Source organism: Octopus bimaculoides, chromosome 10 (genome assembly GCF_001194135.2).
Source record: "Octopus bimaculoides isolate UCB-OBI-ISO-001 chromosome 10, ASM119413v2, whole genome shotgun sequence".
In the NCBI taxonomy this organism is placed as follows: Eukaryota; Metazoa; Mollusca; class Cephalopoda; order Octopoda; family Octopodidae; genus Octopus; species Octopus bimaculoides.
Window position 1 is genome coordinate 45196760 of NC_068990.1, and position 11050 is coordinate 45207809.

Below are 11050 nucleotides of genomic sequence, written 5' to 3' on the forward strand. Positions count from 1 at the left end.
GGTGGCACATAAAAGACACCATTTCGAGCGTGGCCGTTTTCGTGCGGGTGACACGTAAAAGCACCCACTACACTCTCTGAGTGGTTGGCGTTAGGAAGGGCATCCAGCTGTAGAAACTCTGCCAAATCAGACTGGAGCCTGGTGTTGCCATCCGGTTTCACCAGTCCTTAGTCAAATCGTCCAACCCATGCTAGCATGGAAAGCGGACGTTAAACGATGATGATGATGATGATGATATTATCTCCTGTGTTATTTGAGAGACATTTGGCTGCTATTTTTAGTTTGTTATATAATAGCTGCTATTTCTAGCTTGTTATATAATAACTGCATAGAGGTTCCTTTTTGTTGATAATATGATAAATTACAAGTAATTCAAAATTTTTATTTTACAGAAAGAACATTTGGGACTGTTGCGAAGTCATTTTTTTAATATCATAAAACATTTAACAAATCCTGAAGATTTCGGTTATCGGTGAGTTGGTTTTTGTTCTTTCTTTTACTTTTACTCTACTTTTTGGGAAAAAAATGGTTTTCATTATAGTTTCTTTTTCACATAATTTGTTATTTATATTAGTCTCTCTGTCCATCTGTCAATTGGTTAGATCAATAGTTAAAGGAATTACATAAAGATGTCCATCAGAAATGATGTCTGTTATCTGCTAATTTAAATGATGCTATTGCTAAAATATCTTGACTTAATGAGTTCAGGTAGGCATACATAATTATACATTCATAATTAAAATTTTGTTTTCGTTTAGTCTTATCAAAGTTTAATGTTTATTTATTTATTAAATCTTTCAGATTAGAATTATTTTCTACGCTCACATCAAATGGCAAGAATTTGACCTATTTTGAAGCAGAAACTGGTAAGATAAAAAGCTAACTTGTTATTTCATTTATTTATCTAAACGTACTTTGTAAAACAATCAAACAGTATGGATGTAGCATTTGTTGAATTAGAAAAAGACTTTTTTCATAGTTTTATGTTGTATGTTGTAGTATGCAGGACAATGGGAAAGCTAACTATGAATGAATGACTGGCTTATGGAAATAGAAATGCTTCAGGTTTTGGATGAGAGGTCAGAAAGTTGAATGAGAATTGACAGTAGCCATAGTGAAGAATTCAATTTACATGAAAGCACTTTTTAATGGTTTTCCTTATATTCTTTGTGACCATTATAAAAGAGTTATGAATTTGGATATTCATAAGAATTTCTGTATGATAGGAATTTGGTTTTTGTTGCAAAATTTACAAAAGACCCATTAAAGAAGTTTGACGCTTAAAAGAATATGTTTTGAGTCAAAAACCCTGAAGTTAAACAGGGCAAAGATGGAGGTAACAGACAGCAGAAGCCACGCATGGCAATGAGTCTATTAATCTGTTTGTATACCTATCACCACATTGGCCAATGTGATTTAAAAAAAAAATTTTTTTTTAAGGTGGCAGGGTGTGCTTTTAAAGAAATTAGCTGCTATTTCTAGCAGATTGAATGACCACATAGAGCAGGCATGGGAAAACTGTGACCTGTAAGACTTTCAGAATGGCATGCCAACAAGAAATTACATTGAATTTTTTACTAGTGCAGCCTACCTGATGATGAACCATGTCTCACGCAGCCTGCTTCTTAGAAGGTTGCCCCTGCCTGACATAGTCTTTCTCTTCTTGGTTCAAGATTATGTGGATATTAAGAAGAGATGATGTATGATAGGGGATATGTTTAGTGAATTGTCGTGGATTTTTTGGTGTGAGCAAGAAGTAATATAGGTACATAATAGGCTTCTTTTAGTTTTCATCTTCTAAATTTACTCTCAAGGTGCCACACAGCAAGACTGAACCTGAGATCACATGGTTAGGAAGCAAGCTCCTTAACTACACTGCCATACCTGTATTTGTATATTAATGAAAAATAAACATTAATGAGAAAATGGTCAATGAACCAGTGCATTGAGCCCAAAAGACCTTGTGGTATTTATTTCATTTGATGTGTACAGACACTTTCTCATTTTCACCACCTGAAATGCAATGAGGCATTGATTGATCTGTTGGATATTTGCAATCAATGATGCTTTTGGTTACAAAATGCATGATATAAAATATAAAAAATGAAAAGACATAAGTGATTAGGTCAGGTTTAAGAATCTTGAGTCTTACAGCCTAATAGTTTTATAAATGTAAGGTAATTGATGGATGAGGGTACAAATTGCTGAGAATATAAGGTGTCAGGGTAGAATATCATTATCATCACAGGTAGGTGGCTCTGCTTGATCTGTAGAAGAGGTGTAGGTAGAAACTCCATAAGATGTACCTAGTGTAAGCTATGGATGCATAAGAGGTGCAGCAACATCAAAGGAAGATTAACCGGAAAGATAGCTTTCATGTGCAGCCGATGCACAGGGGCCAATAAACACCACAGATGCTCAGAAAACAGATTCCATCACATGCCAGGGGGGAGAAACTAGTAGTAGTTGATAGCTTTTGCTACCTAGGTGACCAAGTCTGTAGTGGGGGTGGATACTCAGAGAGCATTACCACTAGAATAAGAATTGCCTGGGCAAAGTTCAGACAGCTTCTACACCTAATGGTGACAAAGGGCCTCTCGCTCAGAGTGAAAGGTAGATTGTACAATGCATGTGTACGAACTGCCATGTTTCACGGCAATGAAACAAGGGTCGTGACTGCTGAAGACATGCGTAGGCTCAAAAGAAATGAAGCTAGCATGATCCACTGGATGTGTAATGTCAGTGTGCACACACGACAGAGTATAAGCACCCTGAGAGAAATGCTGGACATAAGAAGCATTGGATGTGGCGTGCAAGAGAGACGTTTGCATTTGTATGGTCATGTATTACAGATGGATGAGGAGAGCTGTGTGAAGAAGTGCTATTCCCAAACAGTGGAAGGAATCTGGGGTAGATGGAGACCCAAAAAAACATGGGATGAGGTGGTGAAGCATGACCTTCGAATGTTGGGCCTCACAGAGGCAATGACGAAAGACCAAGACCTCTGGAGATATGCTGTGACTGAGAAGACCCGGCAAATAAAATGAGATCACAGCTGTAACCTACACCAGTGTTGGATAACCAGCCCACTCAAAAAGTACCTTTGGATTGTAGGGCGACATGCTGTGCTTGAAGAGACCTATTGAGTCAAGTACATCAAATCAAAATCAAATCAAATCACATTCAAATAGCAATTGTAGTTGTGGTCTCTGTGCCGGTGGCATGTAAAGAGCACCATCTGAATGTGGTTGATACCAGCCCCTTCACCCCGACTGGTTCCTGTGCTGGTGGCATGTAAAAAGCACCATCCAAATGTGGCCAGTGCCAGCCCAGCCTTGACTGGCTCCTGTGCCAGTGGCACGTAAAAAGCACCACCTGATCGAGGTCGATGCCAGCCCACTATGGCCCCTGTACTGGTGGCACGTAAAAAGCACCCACTACACTTTCAGAGAGGTTGGTATTAGGAAGGGCATCCAGCTGTAGAAACACTGCCAGATCTGACTGGAGCCTAATGCGGTCTCCTGGCTTCCCAGACCCCAGTCAAACCATCCAACCCATGCCAGCATGGAAAACAGACATTAAACAATGATGATGATGATGATGAGGAGGAGGAGGAGTTTCTGTGGGCTGAATAATGTAATTGTACAGTACTTCAATTTGCTATAATTTGGGTGATTAAGGTCCTATCCAGGACAACATTTGTCTCTTATCACAATCTCTGTGGCCCACATCCCTGTGATTTCCAAATAAACTAACAATGTAAATTGATTACTGTCAGATCATTAGTAGATTTAATGAGTCTTTTTTTTTTTTTTTTGGTGCTTTGACTTAATAATTTTGTGAATGTTTTATTTAATATTTTTTTAAAAAAATTTAATTTTTTTTCATTGCAGCTCATTTGCTGGCAATATTGATTCAGGAAATTACCAAATTGACCTACATCTCAAATTTTCTCACTTTAGTCGTAAATGCAATCTTAAATAATGTCGGCTATTTTGATGAACAGTCTTTATCAACTATCATCCAGTATGTATTCTACATATTCTTGACTCCTACTCACTGAATATCATATACATCATATATTGATTGTTTAATTATAACTGGCATTGTTATTTTGTCAGTATTTGTTTGTTGTTTTTAGTAATATTAATTCTTCCTAAGAATTCTTCTTCTCTGACTTTTATTTCTTTTTAATTGGATTGAAATTGGTTATATATTTTCCCTATCAGGAAATATTTTATATGTTTCCTTTTTAGTTAACAAGCATCTCCCCCATTATGAAAATGTTGCATTTCTGAACTTCTTACTGTAACATGGCATCCTGTAATGTGAAGAGTATTTTCCATTGGTTTCCATGTGCCATTCTTGGTAGTTTCTCAGTCTCTCTTCCACAATTTCTTGTTTAACAACCTGCACAAATGATTTGTTTAGCTCACTCTCTCCATCAAATCACTGTTGCCTGCACAGGTGCATGATGCACCACATATCAGGTGTTAAAGTGATTGCAGAGCAATGCGAAATGAAGTGTTTTGCTCAAGAACACAATGCATCACTCATTCTGGGAATCAAAATCATGGTCTCGTGATCTTGAGTTCTATACCCTCATCACCAAATCATGTTCCCTCATGTTACATGGAAGTCAATGACAGTCAAAGGGAAATAGCTTTTGTGTTATGGAATTCTATGTTATGGTTACATTTTCAGGATTGCAATGCTTTGTAAAGCTGGTGATGCCTGTACTTTTAACTTGTTAGTTTGAGGAGAGAGAAAGAACCTTTTTAGGTTTCAGGATTTGATGATGGTTAGAAATGAATGATTTAATTTTTTAGATTTATTCTACTGATTTAATCTTTTAGTGAACATATTTCAGGCTAAAAGACTTCAAATTTTGAAGCTGTACATGTCTAGTGAGTAAACTAATCTGAAGCAATTACATTGTAGAAAAGCCAAGGTCATTTAATGATACTCAAGCTTTTGAATTTACTTCAAATTTTAAATTTATTTTGTGTGTTGTCAAAATTGTTTTTGCATAAGTGCCACCTGGTCACTGGCTCTGTTCTACTGCAGTGACCAGGTTGCAGTTGTCCAGTGGAAAGGTTGGACATCTCATGAAATAAATTTAAGTCTTCAGATTATTTTCAAAAATTCTAAAGATAATCAAAGAATTTAGTAAAACTATCTGAAACTTACTTTCCTCTAATTATTACCTCAGGTTACCAGTGACCAACTGGTCATGTGTTCAAATCTTATTACTGCCATTGTGCTGTTGGTTACAGGTTATATGTAGCAAGTAACACACAAATAGGGATGAAACTAACAAGTTTCATTCCTATTTCATAGCTGAGTGATTGGAGGTAGGGTTAGAGTGACAATGTATTAAACTTATTGTTCCAACAAATGTACTATTTCACTCATGAATGTATGAAAAAATATTAGAGGTAAACTAATAAAAACCATAAAAGGACTCTTCATGAATAATTCTCCCTACAAATTCTGATCTTTGAAAGATCAAACTGAACATTAACCTTGCCCAACTGTTCCTAACCTCTTAACTCAATTTAAAAGGGCCTAGAAATTATGGACACTGTTGCTTCTCTTCAGATTAAATTAGTATAAACAAAATTTATGGATTATGTTACACCTGTAAAAATATGAACATTTCTACAAGATCTTCATGGGTTGTTAAAGGCATGAGTCTCTGTCTGTGCTTTCGTAACATGAAATAATAGATAAGATATATATATATATATATATATATATATATATGTATATATATATCTTGGATTCTGGTACCTTGTCCAATATCCAACTGTTATTGTAATGACTGTTGTTGGAGATGGGACCCAGAGTAATTTAGCCTCTTTCAAATATTGACAAAAAAAAGGCAAGCTAAAAATGTTAAATAAGCCTTATGTTAACCTTCAGTGATTCCTGGGTGTTACATCTGATGATTGAAGTTGTTGCTCATTGGAAGGGGCATTGCTAACTGGCATAAGGCATGTTGAAAAAGAGCGAGTAGCGGAAGTAACTATAAATCAAAAGTATTTGATTAGCATATGCAGAAGAACTGACTGTATTGATATAAACATTTATATTGCTGTTGTTTAGCCTCAGGTCTCATTCATCAAAGCTATGATGACAGGCATTCCAGCCATGACCATTCCATCTTTTGGTATATCTAGAATTACATTGTTCAATATATCACTCATAGGGTGTGATGTAAGGGAATTTGTTGCTATTTCTATTAGGTCAAGAGATTGTCTAGAGGTTCCAACTTGGAAATTTTTTTTTTTTTTATAAAACTTCTATGAAAGTCCTTACTAGTATTTTAGCTAGGGTTTTTTTTTTTAATTGCTATCATGGGAAAGTCATTATGCCAATATTATTGACACATGCACTAGTTCAATTCCACTCCTTAATTATTAATCAATTGGTTAAATATCCAACTAACTAACCAATTGCTTGTTTAACTTGGTGAAACAGCAAGTCATTTTCTTTTGTTTTTTTTTTGTTTTTTTATCAAAGCTCTTTCGTTGCTACTTGCTTAAAATGGATATCTTAAAATCCATGCATTTTCTAATGTTTGTTTGAAAATGTTGAGTAACTTCATGAAAGTTTTGATATTATTCTAATCATGTTTTTGTATATTTTGTTCAAAGGTCAACATGTATGTTGATTACCAAAGTCAAAAATTTAAATGATATTAAGGTAAGAAAAAATTTTTTTTTATATAATTTTTCCTAAAACTTTGAGTGGAATTATCAGTGGTGGTGGTGGTGGTGTTGGTGGTAGTATCTGTATGACTTCTAGTAGACAATCAGCAATTTCAGTTTAACATTGTAACTATTCATACTTATAAATCGTAGTGTCTAAACTGTGAATGCGTGCACACACATACAGAGAGAGAGAGACAGACAGATAGACAGAGGTGAACCATGATATTCATTTACAGCTTCTGATAGGGACTGTATTTTTGTGTTTGATTCTCAGGTCTACAAATATGACTTTCAAAGAACACAGCAAATGTGCTTCTTCTGTATATTTAGAGATGGACATCTGGTGATTGCAACTGTTGAGTAAAACAGGTTCTGTGTTAGTTATTTGTGATTACTTAAGATTTTAAAATCCATGCTTTATTCACCAACTCAAAGCTTGACTATAGATTTTGCAGCTATTTTAGCATAAAATGTTTAATGTTAGTGAAATCAGAAAACCAGCTCAGTGAAAGCTGAAATTATTAAAGGATGAAAGGGGATTTTCCAGTATAAGCTTTTGTAAAGTGTCATCCACAATCAATAGTGGCTCATCTTGAGAATCTAGAAGTTGTTTGTTTGAGTAAAATTACCTTTTTTTTTTTAAAAATTAGATATATTTCACTCTGGTGGCAATAAAAGAAGCAATTATTATTATTAGTATTGAGTGAGAGATACAAATACTGAGATACAAATATACGAAGCGTAATATACCCATCATGACTACTCATCTGATAAAAGTACACTGGGCACATGCATCACAGCCATGTGTGTGTGACATGGTGATCTTATCTCAAGGTTAACAGTGCATGACCTTGCAGGTGAGACCCATTAAATTTCTTCAGGTCGAGTAGCCCATCCCACTCAAAAGGTCCCTGAATAAGGGTTGTTTATGGATTTTGAATGAAACACCCATGTTTGCTGAGGTGAATTATGCAAACCCCAAAGAATTCCTCTGAACACATAGCTATGATGCTACCCCACTATTTCTGTTCATGATCAGAGATGCACATATTGTCAGCCACTAAGGGACATGCTCAACTGACAAGCAAATCTGTGGCATTGAGCAGAATATTTGCTGAAGCCCATCTTTTACACCAAAACAAAACATGTACATGATAACGCTTCCAATCAGTTAAGATCAAAAGCCATGAGAGCCAGTGCCTGGTACTGCATCAGGGCATTTTATTATTATTATTATTATTATTATTTGGCCTGTGAAATGGTGAGTTGGCAGAATCATTAGCATGCCGGGCGAAATGTTTAGTTGCATTTCATCTGTCTTTATGTTCTGAGTTCAAATTCCGCTGAGGTCAACTTTGCCTTTCATTCTTTCAGGGTCTATAAATTAAGTACCAGTTACGTACTGAGGTTGATATAATCGATTGGTGCCCTTCCCCAAAATTTCAGGCCTTGAGCCTTTAGTAGAAAGGATTATTATTATTTGACTTTGAGATGGTGAGCTGGCAGAATCATTAGCATGCTGGGCAAAATGCTTAGTGGCATTTCAACCGTCTTTATGTTCTGAGTTCAAATTCTTCTGAAGTCAATTTTGCCTTTCATCCTTTCAGGGTCTATAAATTAAGTGCCAGTTGAGAACTAGTGTTGATGTAATTGACTTAACCCCTCCACAATCTTGCTGACCTTGTACCAAAATTTGAAATCATTATTCTTATTATCATTATTATTATTATTTTACTTCTCAAAGCTCTTTGTCTTACTTGCTTTGGTTGATTCTGTGAGAGTGGATGGCAACCTGTTGACAGAGGTTTCTCAGGGTCTCTTTCTGAAAATAAGCTTTGATAATTGGATGTTAACTTATTGTGGAAGACACTCAATACCCAAGCACCAATCTCAAAATCCTATTATTATTATTATTATTATTATTATTATTATTATTATTATTATTATCATTATTATCATCATCATCATCATCATCATTACCTCCGCTTTAGCGAAGGCAGAGGTATTGTTTCAGTTGTGTTTGTTTGCTTGTGGACAAGATATCTCAAGAATCACTGGATGGATTCAGATGAAACTTTCAGGGATGTTTGGCTTCATGACTGATTAGATTTTTGGATCAATCCAGTACCGGACAAGGATTCTGGATTATTTTACCTGTTTTTTTACTTAATCTTTGAGAGCGGTCGAGTTTATTTTTAGTATTCTTGTCCGTGAGAGCAGTCGAGTTTATTTCAGATATTCTCATTTTAGAAATCATCTCTGACTAATCATTGAGAGGATGTTGGTGTTGCCTTGGTGGAGGTTTGCATTCTCTGAGTGCTCTTGTTATTATATTTATGGCTGCAAGCTGGCAGAATTGTTAGTATGCAGGACAAAATGCTTAGCAGTATTTTGTCTGTGGTTACGTCCTGAGTTCATATTCCACCAAGGTCAACTCTGCCTTTCATTGTTTCAAGGTCGATAAATTAAGTACCATTTGGACACTGGGATTGATGTAATCAACTCATCCCCCCCCCCAAGTTGCTGCCTTTGTGGCAAAATTTGAAATCATTATTAATACTATTATTATTATTATTATTAAGGTGGTTAGGAAGGGCATGGCGTTAGGAAGGGCATCCAGCTGTAGAAACTCTGCCAAATCAGACTGGAGCCTGGTGTTGCCATCCGGTTTCACCAGTCCTCAGTCAAATCGTCCAACCCATGCTAGCATGGAGAGCGGACGTTAAACGATGATGATGATGATGATGATGTGAGCTGGCAGAATCGTTAGCACACTGGCTGAAATGCTTAGCAGTATTTTGTCTGCTGCTACATTGTGAGTTCGGGTTCTGCCGCGGTCGATTTTGCCTTTTATCCTTTCGGGGTTGATTAAATAAGTACCAGTTGAGTACTGGGGTCGATATAATCGATTAATCCCTTACCCCAAATTTCAGGACTTGTGCCTACAGTAGAAAGGATTATTATTATGGCAGCAAGCTGGCAGAATTGTTAGCATGCTGGACGAAATGCTTAGTGGTATTTCGCCTGTCGCTACGTCCTGAGTTCAAATTCCACCGAGGTCAGCTTTGTCTTTTGTTCTTTTGAGGGTCAATAAATTAAGTACCAGTTGAACACTGGGGTCGATGTAATCGTCTCCATTCCCTTCCCAAAAATCATTGCCCTTGTGGCAAAATTTGAAACCATTATCATTATTATTATTAAGGTGGGTAAGCTGGCAGAATTGTTAGCACACTGGGTAAAATGCTTGGTGGCATTTTGTCTGTACTTACATTCTGAATTCAAATTCCACTGAAGTTGACTTTGCCTTTCATCCTTTCAGGGTTGATAAATGAAGTACCAGTTGAGTACTGGGGTTGATGTAATTGATTTAGCCCCTTCCCTACAATTTCAGGCCTTGTGCCTGTAGTAAAAAGGATTATTATTATTGACATAATTAGAATATTGGACTAAATGCTCTGAGTTATAATCCCATTGAAGTCAACCCTTATTCTCTTGTAGTTTGATAAAATAAAGTACCACCCACATACTAATTTCCTTTATACAGAAGCTACATGATGTATTATAAAAGCATATTAAATGACAGAAAAAAAGAAAGATAACAAGGTTAAAATATTATGACAGAAACCTGACCTTATATTCGAGATATAAAATATTACTCCACTCCATCAATGATTTTTTGCTCTAGAAATTATCAATGTAACTTTAATCCATGATTCAGAAAATTCTAAGAATTAACTTTTGTTTTATTTTTGATTGATACCTGATATTTTGTTTTCCAGCAATGTGTAGAACTTTTGGGTTTGGTTATCGATCTTCAATGTGTTCCAGCAAATTGTTTAACCTATATTGTCACAGTATTATGTCGCACACTTAATATCCGCAATAATGCAACCACAAGTTGGGAGGTAAATATGTTTTTTTTTTGTTTTTGCTTTGTTTACTTTTTATTTTCAATTTAATGTGTTCATTTATATATCAGTAAATATAGCATGTTGACATTTGTAAACAAGATGTGTAGACATTTGTAAACGGAACATGTAGATCACAGGCATGGCTGTGTGGTAAGAACCTTGCTTCCCAACCACATGGTTCCAGGTTCAGTCCCACTGCATGGCACCTTGGGCAAGTGTCTTCTACTATAGCCTCAAGCCAACCAAAGCCTTGTGAGTGGATTTGGGAGACGGAAACTAAAAGAAATCCATCCTGTACGTACATATATATATATATATACATGTGTGTGTGTCTTTGTGTCTGTGAGTGGATTTGGTAGATGGAAACTAAAAGAAGCCCATCTTATACATACATACATATATATATATATATATATATATATA

General features: G+C 35.9%; 1 protein-coding gene across 2 annotated transcripts in view; it reads left to right on the top strand.

Moving 5' to 3' along the window:
* The window catches only part of LOC106867843 (tuberin), a 133558-nt gene that overhangs the window by 61887 nt on the left and 60621 nt on the right, over window positions 1-11050 (top strand). For both annotated transcript variants that reach the window (XM_014912876.2, XM_014912877.2), the window contains exons 4-8: window positions 393-472; window positions 802-866; window positions 3894-4026; window positions 6660-6708; window positions 10496-10621. In XM_014912876.2, the coding sequence (XP_014768362.1) occupies window positions 393-472; window positions 802-866; window positions 3894-4026; window positions 6660-6708; window positions 10496-10621 (453 nt within the window). The remainder of the gene's footprint in view (window positions 1-392; window positions 473-801; window positions 867-3893; window positions 4027-6659; window positions 6709-10495; window positions 10622-11050) is intronic.